General features: G+C 41.5%; 1 protein-coding gene across 4 annotated transcripts; it reads left to right on the forward strand.

Moving 5' to 3' along the window:
- Nucleotides 1-27: 27 nt before the first annotated feature.
- Nucleotides 28-12,587, forward strand: LOC133493819 (gastrula zinc finger protein XlCGF57.1-like). 4 transcript variants are annotated; one of them, XM_061807714.1, is made up of 4 exons: nt 28-167; nt 437-549; nt 9,061-9,582; nt 11,381-12,587. In XM_061807714.1, exons 1-4 carry the CDS (start codon nt 163-165, stop codon nt 11,545-11,547), a joined length of 807 nt encoding a protein of 268 aa, XP_061663698.1. In that variant the 5' UTR covers nt 28-162; the 3' UTR covers nt 11,548-12,587. The 4 variants fall into 4 exon arrangements, with proteins under 4 accessions (XP_061663698.1, XP_061663699.1, XP_061663697.1 ...); XM_061807715.1 differs by having other exon boundaries at nt 9,061-9,393; XM_061807713.1 differs by lacking the exon at nt 11,381-12,587 and having other exon boundaries at nt 9,061-11,236.
- The last annotated feature ends 718 nt before the right edge of the window (nt 12,588-13,305 follow it).

A 13,305-nucleotide genomic window follows, 5' to 3' on the forward strand; every position in this document is an offset into this window, starting at 1 on the left:
ACCGAATGTTGTGAATCCTCGACATGGGACACCCGTAATTGCTACTTGAGTGCATTCAAACACCATTCGTGCTGTCTTCGTCCCAGTCGACTCGTCTCGTACACTTTGAAGCTTCTCGGATGAGTTTATGTTGCTAACAAAGAGACGCGTTGGTGATCAACAATGAGGTAAAGTCTTGTTCTCTTCGCCACCAAACTCGAGAGGATGACTGATACTGTAATGAATTTTGGGAAAGAACTAAATGAATGATATAATGACGCAACCGCTACATTCTATCAGCGTAAATAATATCCTGGAACGAATATTTTCTGCATCGTGATTTTGTTCGAATAGTGTCTATACTTTCAACTCTATAATGTATCAGTCTTAATCTTTATTTAATTGTTTCACATATTCGGTTTTCAGTGATGGTTATGTGAACATGTGTGCAATAAAGGACAGCAGCGTACAAGGAGGAACTTTGGAGGCCAAACGAGGAAAAGAAACCGCAACGTCAACTACTGGACGCTGTGTTCAGTCTACAGCCTCGAATTGTGCTACGCAGAGCAGGTTGGTTCACTTATTTCATGCATTTTAAATTTAGTGACATTCCTGTGTTTATTTACAAGCCCTATTTTATGATGCATTTAATCTAACATTGTGAACATCCGATGTCAACTATGTGGGCGTGCAGGAGGGGCAGAGCTTCGTGGTGGCTGCCACCTATGGGCAACCTTCGAATTAAAAAAAAAATATTAATAATATTTTGTCCGCCTACCCCAATAGTAGTAAAAACGTCATTTTGCAGTGTTACACGACGTATGGACCAGCTGGCATCCAAGGAATTCTTGGCCTGCAAGTGGTCTTAATCGGCTACATCTTTATAACCTTCTGTGGAATTGTGCCAGTGGTCTTTAAAGGCTGCATCGTAGTTTTAATCAGAAGCTACACTTTATGGTGCAATTAAACATTAAAAAATTGGAAATAAGTGAACTAAATGCCATTTAAGAGCATTTCAATGTAAATATTACAAAACAGTTTACAATGAAATTATTATCAAATTGTATGTCCACTAACAAAAGACAGTGTCAAATCCCTTTAAGACACACATTTGCTTTGGAGGAGTTTGTAAAGGACCTTTGTTTTTGCCTGATACAAATGTATGTGATAGCTTTTTGGGGGGAGGAAAAATTTTTAAACCTGAAACACATTTGAAGCTGAAAATGTCTTGAAGTGATATTTCAGAATGTTCACTCAAAAAGATTTTTGGGGGTAGAGTGCAGCAGTTGATGACAGTAGAGGATAGCGAGCGATTTGTTCAAACAATCCCATCTTTTGAGTGAACGTCCCAAAGTATCACTTCTTGAATTCATTCGTTCCTTCCTCACTTAAGTTGAGCACAGTTGTCAGCCTGTGGCGCACGCAAAAGGTACCCACAACAGTGATGAAAGTCCTCCGGATTTTTACATTTTCATGCAAAAATTGAGGAAAAATTGCCCAAAATAATCTGGATATTAGTTGACAACATTAAACGAACATGCGTTTGAGTTTGGTGTTTTGCTTTCACGAGCGTAGCCTTTTTGAGGTACTAACAGTAGTAACAGCAATGCCCCTCCCCTTGCATTCTCTTAAGACGTCGCTTATTTTGTGTGGTCTTGACATTAATTTACGTGTTTATTTCATAAACGTTGTTAACTAAACGAGCCTGCTCAAAAACAACCACTATTCACCTGGAAACAGGAGATGCAAGTTAACTGTACTGAGCATGTACGGCGCATGTACGAAAGCACATGATCAGAACTGCTTCACGTAATGTGAACGCATTTACGTCGAAAGTCATCAACATCATGAGCCATGTCAAAGGAAAGTCAGTTACACCAGGGGTGCTTAATGCATCGATCGCAAGGCAGTGTGACGGCGTTAAAAAAAAGACGTTAGACTATCATCCACCTCGTCGCTTGATTCAGGTGTGGCCAATAAATTGAGCGCATGCATTTAAAGGCGCGTTCTAGCAAGCCGGCCTCCTATTTACGGCAGTCCCATGGTGCGTGTTCCCCCCCAACAATACGTCACGATTGCCGACAGTGTATCGCTAGCTTGTTGCCACTAAGGCCGATTATGTTGAAATAAACTTTCAGCATTTTCAAAACATTGCGGGTGTAGACAGTTTGTGTTTATTCCTTGACAGGCCAGTGCATTTAACTTTTCTTCAGGAAGTTTGTCAGATCAAGAATTTTTATTGATCAAAAATTTTAAATTCCGTTTTATATCATGTTCTACTAATATCAGTTGAAATTGGAAATGATCATTTCTGACTTTTAAATTTTTGTTTTCTATTTTAGTTATGTATTTGTTGATCGTATTTTTAATTTACAATTATGTTATATTAATCCGGTAAGTATTTTAAGGCCATCCCTAATCACACCCGCAACTTTAGCTGCGAGCATGACTGACCACACCCGTACATTTTTCAAATGTGTGTATGTTTTTTTATATATATATATTAAAGGCAACTCATTATACTATTAGTATTCCTAGATCTATATCTAAGATAGTGAGCAATGTGGTCGAGTGTATCAGTACAATGTGATGTAACACCTTCTTAAACGTTAATAGTAATTACTACAGATCAACGTCTTGTTGATGAAATGTGATTTTGTGCTATCCAGTGATAGAGGGATGGGGAGGGGGGATCTTGGCTTGGCCCTTGGGCAACGTCTGCCCAATTTTTTGGGGGGGTCAGGACTTAGAAATTTTACCTTCAATTTTTGTCAGAATTTTGTTCACAGATATTGCCAAAATGCACCACAGCCGTCCATTTTTTTCAAAAATCCCCCCAGACGCCCCTAGTCCTCGCAATTGTATTCTCAGGAATTTTCACGAAAGTCTACTTTCATCTCTACCACAAACGGTGCCACATTCTCAGAAACCGCCGGCCGTGTATGAGTGTGCACATGAAGTGGCACCATGGCAGATTTTGTGGAGCATGCAGGGTTCACTTTTGCTGGACAGCAGCGATGATGCTCCGCCAAAATGTCTTAAGAAAAAAGATTTCGTGTCACAGTTCTAGAAATGTATGCAAAAATCAGCTGACCAGAGGGTCCCATACTTGAAGTCAGGGGCCCTGCTACATGAGCTTGAATCGTCCCCTGTGCAAGGCCCCCTATGCCCCAGGCTATGGTTTCTTTTAATTATGACTCCCATCATATTTGTGGCCAGTTTATTCTCATGGTGACAAGTAGAATATGCGACTACGGCATGACTTGATTCATTGCTTTTCATGTTCGTTCCTCGGTGATTTAAGCAATGTGAGACAAATGGTCAGTGTATGAGCGTCGTATCTGCAGTTGGCTACATTTTGAGTCAAGTGCTGTTTGTGAGTGGTCAAGTTTGTGGAAAAAATATATCGTGTATTTCCTCTCAAGCAGTCTTTTTCATCATTGTTGTTCTGATGTAAGATCATAAATGTACAACCACAAATGTCTTTTTTTTTTACAATTAAGAAATGCTGAGAAGAATAAATACTAAGTTTAAATTGAAATGGGTTTTATGTATTTTTAGAGTTTGAAATTACCTCTGTCAAAATATTTTGAAAATTAAGTTTTCGGCCCAATGTGAATTTAGGACATCGGTGTCAAACTCAAGGCCCGGGGGGCCAGATGTCGCCCACCAATTCATTTTATGTGGCCCACGAAAGCAAATCATTTTTGTCAACTTCTGTGATTCTTGCAAAAAATCTGTACCCAATTTCCAGATTCTCTTCATAATAAACAAAGTTGTTGATAAATTGCATTTTATTGTTATCAAATCCTTTTTCTACAGGAATGTAAAATAATACTTGAAGAAACTATTCTCCTCCTGATATCAAAAGTAGTTATTCCTCAATTTGTTCTGTCATGGTAATACCCTAATATGATTTGCTGGTTAAAGGTCCACTGTCATGAAATGCATGATTTTTAGTGTTATTAATGAAAAAATGGCAGCCAGTATGAACCCATCCATTTTTTTTTTTCACCACAAAACCTGATTTTGACGTATATGGCTTTTTGCAACTCCCGCCATGAAAATCCTCTCGAGGGATTTGTTTTCGAGAGGAAGCAGGAAGTGACATACAGAGCAGTAGTGCTCAAGCCCCGCGGTCTCGTATGTTTATATTAGTTTTACCTGCTGGAAGTTAGCTTGTTGTTCCTTCGTCTTAGCCAAAATACTGTCTCGTTCCATTGCTGGACTTTGCTTGAACACTGGGGAGGATGGATTTACCCTTCATAAGTTTGCAAGAGACCCGGTTCGTTGTGAAAAATGGATTGCACAGGTACGAGAGCTTCATTGGTTCCAAATGACAGGTAGGTGTGTATACAGCTGCTAAAAAATAACAGTTGGGGGTGTATGTTATCCATAAAACAGGGGTGCCAAATGTGTCGATGTGCCACCCCGGCCGAAGCCGTGATCGGTAGACGCGGCACCGCCGGAATGTATTATTGCGGCGCCAGGCCGTGGTGGCTCATCTCCACCGTGGAGGTGGATCGGACTGGGAGGTGGTTTGGCTGCAGCGGCATTGTCACTCGCGGGCGGCGTTGTTTTTATCACCCCCTTGGAGGTGGATCGGACGTGGAGGCGGTTTGGCCGCGGCATTGTCGTCCCACGTGGGTGGCATTTTTATCATCGCCGCGGAGTTGGATCAGATGGGCAGGTGGTTTGGCTGCAGCACCGTTGTTGCTCGCGGGCGGCGTTGTTTTTATCACTGCTGCGGCGGTGGATCGGATGGGGAGGCGGTTTTTCCCCGGCGTGTTCATCGCCGATGTGGATCGGGCGGGGAGGTGGTTTGGCCTCATGCGGTTTAGCCTTGATCTGCATATCATCTAAATATGGCTCAAAACGATAGGGTAATATTGACCCAGTCACTTCACTCAGTTGTGAGATTCGAAAAGAGCTTCTGTGTCAGAAGGGGCGTGTTCATCTCCCATAGTAGGTGGAACAGCGTGTTTTCAATGGTAAATGTCCCAGTGTGACGTCACGGACCGAAGATGCAGCCAATATGGTGACCACTTGGATATCAAATGAGACTTCCGCAACTTTGCGCATGTATGAGGCGCTTTCCGCTCATATTTATTTTTTTCGTATAGACACGAAGTGAATAATGTTATATGTATTGTTCATTACAATAGTTTAGAATATTTATAGGGATGACACTTGACCTCTGAACATCTATATGCTTTCACTGAGACGGCACGGTGGAATAACTGGTTTGAGTATTGGCCTCACAGTTCTGATGACCGTGGTTCTAATCCCAGCTGCGGATGTGTGGAGTTTGCATGTTCTTCCCATGCCTGTGTCGGTTTTTTCGCGGCATTCCAGTTTCGTCCCACATCCCAAAAACATGCAAGATTAATTGGACTCTCCAAATTGCTCCCAGGTGTGATTGTGAGTGCAACTGTTGTCTGTCTCCATTTAGCCTGCGATTGGGCTGGCAACCAGCTCAAGGTGTACCCTGCCTCCTGCCCGTTGACAGCTGGGATAGTCTCCTGCACTCCCGCGACCCTTGTGAGGATAAGCGGCTAAGAAAATAAATGGACAAAAGAGATGGCGTCAAGTGCCATACCTGGCAGACCAGTTTAAGGGAAGATGGCCAAAGACGATTTCCACAAAATGTCAAATGACAATACCACATGCCGAAGAGAAGACAAACGGGTGAAATGGTCATGGGCATTCATGAAACACTGCCAAGATGATAGTGGAGACTTAGATGAGTCTCAAAGACGATGTCAACTAAAGATGGACTTGTGAGGGTTGTCAAAGTAAACCTTCAAAACCAAAATCTACACCAGAATGGTGAATGCAGTAGTACAGTTCACTGTAGGAGAACAGCCAGGTGAAAAGTTAGCTCTGCGTTTAGAGGCTACTTAAGTTAAAGCTCACCTCAAACGGGCCACTCATGTGCCTGAGGAGCATTTGCATCACTTGCACAAGTGACATTGATTGCACTGCTCGTCACTTTAAACTGCATCCACCTCCTGAAGTCTTGGCGAACTTTGCACAACAGTCATTGCAACAGACGATTTTTCTGTTAGTAGTTACAAACTGCTCTCGTTGTAGGAAGACTTTTCACCATTTATTGCTTAGCAGCTTTTTCCCCCATCCAGCCATCCATTCATTTTTTGAGCCACTTATTCTCACAGGGGTCGCGAAAGTGCTGGAAACTATCCTAGCGAAGTTTGAGCAGGAACCGTGGTAAATCCAGAAGTTGTTGCAGTCGCAGAGCATTTATTTATTTGTTTTTTTTTTACCTTATATCTCAGAAGTATTGTCATTTGACTCTCTGCTGTCAAATGAGAGGGGCATACTTGGCTCAAAAAGATGATTCTGATTCATGTTGTGTACTGGGATGAGACCAGAACACAAGCCTGAACCCAAAATGTATGACTCACGTGACCAGATACAGTTCGGGAAGCATTTTTATTCAGTCCAAGGTTGGAACACAGGCAGGCAGTCCACACAAGCAGCAGTGTCAGAGTCACTAAGCAGAGCGACAGGGTCATCAACGAGGCAGGGTTCAGTACACAGAGCATTAAAGACAAGGACTTGGAGTTGCGGGAATGTGACAAATACAACGATCTGGCAAGCACCAGACCGCACGCATGGCAATATATCCAGACGATAATTAACACGATAAGAAGTTGGTGGGGGCATCAGATCAACAGAGCAGGTGCGATCCGGGTCAAGGAAAGACACACCCATGACTGTGTACAAAAGAAGACAAAATAATGGTGGGAGTGTAAGGACTGAAGTTATCTGTTGTTGATTTGTTGTGATTTTCCTGTGTTTGAGTGGTTTTGTTTTGAAGATCCTACAGCCGAGGTGTGTTTATTTCCTCGATGGAACAGGAAGTTGTGTTCTTGGGGTATTTGGTTAAAGGTGCGAAAGCTAAAACTGAGCGAAACCGAGAAAATGGTGAACAATGTGTGTGTGTGTGTGTGTGTGTATTTTTATTCTTTATTCTCTATTTTCATTTCATGCTTTTAAGATATTATGTGGATTTTTTGTGATGCAGAATTCTGTAATGTTCAGAGTAATGCCTATTTAAAGGAAAACTCTCCCCCAAATTCATCCATCCATTCATCCATCTTCTTCACCCCTTATCCTCACGAGGGTCGCAGGGAATGATGGAGCCTATCCCAGCTGTCAACCGGCACCATTTTATCCTGAACTGGTTGCCAGCCAATCGCAGGGCACATCGAGACAAACAGCCGCACTTAAATCACACCTAGGGGCAATTTAGAGTGGCCAATTAATGTTGCGTGTTTTTGGAATGTGGGAGGAAACCGGAGTGCCCGGAGGACACCCATGCAAGCACGGGGAGAACATGCAAAATCCACACACGCGGGTCCGGGATTGAACCCAGGACCTCAGAACTGTGAGGCCAACGCTTTACCAGCTGATCCACCGTGCCGCCCCCAAATTCATATGTATAATAAAACCTCCAATGTGAAGTAATATTATTATTACATATATTTTGGACATTAATTGAAAAAAACATTGAAAATAAAGAACATTTTTTAAATCAAAGCAAAATTTGGATATGTGCCAGCTTTCACAGCCAGACCCAGAAGAAACGTGCTTGACCCCACCCCCGACGTCGTCGGTGCTTAGCATGACAGACCATTTGTTCTAGCTAAGCCAAGATGCCGACATGTTGTGCACCAAATTGCAACAAAACTGATAAAACGCACCCTAATTTGTCCTTTAACCTCCCATGGGAGCAACCTGACAGGATAAAGCTGTGGCTGTCACAGTTGAGGCTCATTCATCAGCCGGGGAAATTTGCACGCATCTAATCATTACTGGTTATTAGCCGCTCAGCTATATCCTCTCGTCCTGATACAACAACATACTTTGTGGGGTGGCATGGTGGTGCAGCTGTAAGGCATTGGCCTCGCAGTTATGAGGACCTGGGTTCAATCCCGGACTTCCCTGTGTGGAGTTTCCATGTTCTGCATTGGTGTCTCCTGCCCGTTGACAGCTGGGATAGGCTCCAACACTCCTGTGACCCTCGTGCAGCTAAGCGGCTAAGAAAATGGATGGGTGGATATATGTGTAATCACTTTAGGGAAGTCCCAATTTTTTTTTTTGCATTTATATTCCAGATATACTGTAAATAAACCATTAGATAGTCCTAAGCCGTACTCAGAAAATGAGCTTTTTGATCAACTTTGGACATAGCCCATAGCATTCATATAGCTCACAGAGCATTCACATAGCATACCAAGACCGTTAAAAATATGTACTCACTGATTTTCCACTGGATGTACAACTGGTCCTTTCATCAAACTGTCATGGATCATCAGTAAATTGATATGTAACACGTCTTTGTCCAAACAAACAACTTTGTTTCTATTATCTAGTGTCTACGTTATGCAGACATGTTGATCATGATCCAAGTTCATTCTGATACGTTCCATTTTTTGTTCGACCTTTTCAAACTCACTACAGTACTGGCACAAAAAGAACACAAATACCAGTGTTTTGAAATTAGTCTGTCTGGAACATCTCCGAGGTACATGTTATGCGAGAGTTGTGCTCCTTCATTAGCATCACGACCCCTCTCCAACAGGTCAAGTTCTGCTTCTGTGTTTTTGTTTTTTTTTGCTCAATGGCGGGAGTAGTAATAACACAGAGCATTGACTTGCTGTTAAACTCACTTTATTGGCTCTGAGCACACAACGCTTCCCAGCTCCTATTTACGGCGAAGCTAAACATGTTTGGCCCTGGTTAGTACTTGGATGGGAGACTGCCTGGGAATACCAGGTGCTGTAAGCTTTTCTCCCCGGCTAAATGGAGAGGGGTTGTTGGAAGTCAGGAAGGGCATCCGGTGTAAAACTGTGCAAAACAAATAGGGTGAGGTATGGCTTCTACACTGAACGTTTGTCCTCCGTCACAACATAAGTCATTCATTCACAGGTAATCTGCCGCAATTTTGAGTTGCTGACTAATAACACCCCATTTCCTCTACGACATTGTGCAGTTGTAGTTAAATATTGTGAACATATTAATTTAACTACTTTGTGTCTGTCTTTTGTCTTGCAGATGTCAGTGAATATCTTAATCCGGGCTGGCAGCAGTCAGTGTCCAGTCACATCAAAGAGGAAGAAGAAGGTGAAGAGGTTCGGTATATCAAAGAGGAGGAGGAAGAAATTCTCCACGTGAAAGAGGAAGAGCAGGAGGAAAGCATCCAAGTTCCACCCACTGGTGTCCATTTGAAGAATAAAGATGAAGGTCAAAGTGAGGAGAGACGATGGGCGCAGCCTCCAAGCAGGAAGAGCTCAAGTGATGGAGACCATTGTGAAGTATCACAAACAAATGGTCATCATGATGATGATGATGATTATGATGATGATGACGATGATGAACAGTCAGCAGGTGATAGGACATGTCACACTGCCAACAAATGCTGCAAATGTTGTCGGTGTAGGAAAACATTTGCTTCTATGAGGGATTTTAAACAACACGTGAAAATACACACAGGAGAGAAGCCTTTTACAGGCTCAATTTATGGTGAAAGATTCTCACAGAAGGGAACCTTAAAAATACCCACAACAAAACAAATTGGTGAGAAACCTTTTTCCTGCTTAGTTTGTGGTCAAAGATTCAATCGGAAGGGAGATTTTAAAATACACACAAGAATACACGGTGGTGTGAAACCTTTTTCTTGTTTAGTTTGTGGTCAAAGATTCACTCGGAATGGAGATTTAAAAAGACACACAAGAACACACACTGGTGAGAAGCCTTTTGTATGCTCAGTTTGTGGTCAAAGATTTTCTCAGAAGGCACATTTTAAAATACACACAAGAATACACACTGGTGTGAAACCATTTTCCTGCTTAGTTTGTGATAAAAGATTCGCTGGGAAGGGAGATTTAAAAAGACATACAAGAACACACACTGGTGTGAAACCTTTTTCATGTCCACTTTGTGATAAAAGATTCACTGAGAAGGGAAAATTACAAATCCACACAAGAATCCACACTGGTGAGAAACCTTTTTCATGTCCATTTTGTGATAAAAAATTCGCTGATAAGGGAAATTTAAAAAGACACACAAGAACACACACTGGTGAGAAACCTTTTTTATGTCCAGTTTGTGATAAAAGATTCAATGAGAAGGAAAAATTAAAAATACACTTAAGAACACATACTGGTGAGAAACCTTTTTCATGTCCAGTTTGTGATAAAAGCTTCACTCAGAAGAGAAAATTAAAAATGCACTCAAGAACACACACTGGTGAGAAACCTTTTTCATGTCCAGTTTGTGATAAAAGATTCACTGAGAAGGGAAATTTAAAAAGACACACAAGAACACACACTGGTGATAAATCTTTTTCCTACTCAGATGTAGCCAAAGATTCTCTGTGAATGAAAGTTTAAAAAGACACAAGAACACACACTTGTAAGAAATGTTTGCTTGCCCACTTTGTTCAAACATTCTCTTGTAAGTACAGTAATCCACTCAGACAACAGAGGTCGTGTGAGTAGGATAGCTAAAAATTACGTCACACCCTCGTTTTTTAGCATTAACGGGGACCAGAACCCCCTGTGAAATAACCCACCCACAAAATACACATACACTACCATGCTCCACCCACACCCGAGGAATTTTCATGTATGTGTTTCTGGGTACCAAAAAATATTAACATATCGAAACTCTTTATACTTTACATATTTCATCCCAAGATTACAAAAGTACATGTATTTACTTAAATCTTTGTCAGGTTTATCACCTGACTTGTGGAATATAATGCACAAAATACAAGGACAAGAAAAGACTGTCTCATGAGGAGATCGTGAGAGACTAGACAGTAAAAGTCTCCAACATCGTTCTGATCTATCATCTCACGTACTATTGTATCCCCCTCCCCAAACGCACACAATGTCAAGAAGGAGGGATGAGCAAGCAAGTTAACAAAAGCACATTTTTTTATCACGATGTGTGTGTGTTGGGGAACTTGTCCTTGGCCACTTCTCGGGAGATCAGGAATCGGCTGGTGCACCTGTGTGGGGACTGCGCACTTTGTTTGTGCAAAGAATCTTCGAAGCAAGGATAATACTTTTGCTTTGTAGCAAATCCCTAATAACAATATTGACAATAATTCTAACAATCTTTCATTCTAAAACCCTTGTAAATCTTTCCCTGTGTCTCTCTCTTTCTCTCTCTCTCTCTCTCTCTCTCTCTCTCTCTCTCTCGCACACAGACACACACAAATACATAGAGTGAAGGAGAGGCTCATAGAGGCTTTAAATCCACTCACCTGCAGCATTGCAATGTGATGATCGTAAAGACGGTGCTTGAAGAAGTACGTGTCACTGTCCTCTTACAAAAATGGCCTTTTTCATCCATGTTAACAATGCAGGGTCCTACAAGGAGAAAGGTCCCCTGTACGGAGTCCTGGAGGACATCCCAGTGAGTACTACAGTCCCGTGCCATTTGCTACACAAAGTGGTTGATTCCCCCTGCTGTATCCCAAAAAGAATAGAAGTGCTCCCAAATAGGAGCCAATTCTTCCCGCTGGACACATAGAAGGATAAAAGTGCCCGTGGCATTACCACTGCTTGGGTGTCGCAGAGGACGCTTTTACAGGGACACAACACTGTGAGCAAGGCAGGGAGACGGGCAAGAGGGGTGTTGGCCTGGCCACCACTCCAGGCCGTATCATCTCTGACACTTGCCGCCTGTCACAGCTTTTTCTCATGAGGGAGTGTGATTTAACCAAGTATTTAAGTGTGAGTTTTGTCACTGGAATTTGCCAGTTCGTTGTTTTGTGTTAGTGAGTATGCTTCACCGCATCGTGGGTTACTCCGGTATTTACCTTTTTATTCATAGAACCCTGTTTCTCATTTTTTGGATCCTGCTTTCTTGGACTGTGTAATTCTGCATCTCTTTCGTTAAGAATAAAATCCACTGAACATTACGCCTTTGCCTGGGAGTCCTGCATTTGGGACACGCTGAGATGGTATTTTAACTACATCAACCAAAAAATGTTATCGCTTAAAAAAAAAAAACTTTTCACAGACCCATTATTTGGGGGAGGTGAAAAATAAATATGATGCACTGAATCTGAAATAGGTGAAGCGTGAAGTAGAGAGGGATTACTCAATCAGGTTAAGACACACCATTGAACATGTGAGAAAAGCAATGATCAAAAAGCTTTTAATGTAAAGCTGTAAAATTATTGACTTTCTTATTGGCTGAGAACCAACTTTCTTGTATTCTGTGTACCAGCTATTATTTTTATCTTTGACCCGTAACAAAGGTTTCTTGTCCTCAAACAGCAGTTGATCTCATTTGAGCTTATCTGATTCGTAAAAGCAAAAATATCAGACTAATCAAAATATTTTCAGATTATTAAGATGTCTTGAATAGAAATGTCTGCATATGTTTTGGTGATGACTTGACATTTTTGGGACATGAAGAGACATTTCTTGGGCCAGCCTTGCAAGGAAGTGATACCCTGCCATGTTTGTCATTTTTAGGATGTCTTTTTATAATCCATTCCATAAATTTTAATTTAATTCATAATTTTGGGGGTACTGGTAGGTATGACATCAATGTAAGATAGACTACCAACTTCAACAAAGTGGTGTTTATAAACTCAAGCAAGCTGTATTTTTTGTTTTTTTGCTTTATTTCTTGAAAAGTTTTAAACTTGAAGGTCAGGTTTCCACCTGACAGCTACAATGTATAAAAATATGACAAATTATTGCCACTTCAGAGAATGGTAGATTCCTTTTCCCACTCTAGCGTTGCCAGTGCTTTTTAATGTTGGATTTTGTTGGTGAAAAAGGGGCATGCAAAAAGGAATTAGTTGTTAACCAATTGCTCCGAAATGTATTTTATTCATTTTCCTGAGCATGCGTGCATTTTGTCCAGTGTTCCAGTGATGTCAATGTATGATTGAAACACTGGAAAGAATTGTGAGGCCAACGCTTAATCAGCTGATCCATCATAGGGAAAGGTGTTATGTGTAATCACAAAAATATGAGGAGAACTGGCATAAGTTAGGACAGATTTTAACTCTCACATTTATCTAGTTTCAACTCTTTCAAAGAACTGATAGATAAACAACGCACAACACAACCAAATGTTTAATAAGTGCCATAAAAGCACACAATTATGAACTAAACAGAAACCAGGGACCTTCAGATTTTCAGTCCAAGGCTCTCTCAACAGAGCTATTTCAGCTCCGTGAGGTGAGCAACTGTTGCCTGGTTGCAACTCTTTCAAAGAACCAAAACAAACTCCGCAAAACACAACCAGATGTTTAAGTGCCAAAAAAAA

This window comes from Syngnathoides biaculeatus, chromosome 20 (genome assembly GCF_019802595.1).
Source record: "Syngnathoides biaculeatus isolate LvHL_M chromosome 20, ASM1980259v1, whole genome shotgun sequence".
Classification (NCBI taxonomy): Eukaryota; Metazoa; Chordata; class Actinopteri; order Syngnathiformes; family Syngnathidae; genus Syngnathoides; species Syngnathoides biaculeatus.

Coding starts and splice junctions, on each gene's coding strand:
- LOC133493819 (XM_061807713.1), top strand. Junction 550..9,060: donor AATTGTGCTACGCAGAGCAG/GTTGGTTCACTT, acceptor TTTGTCTTGCAG/ATGTCAGTGAATATCTTAAT.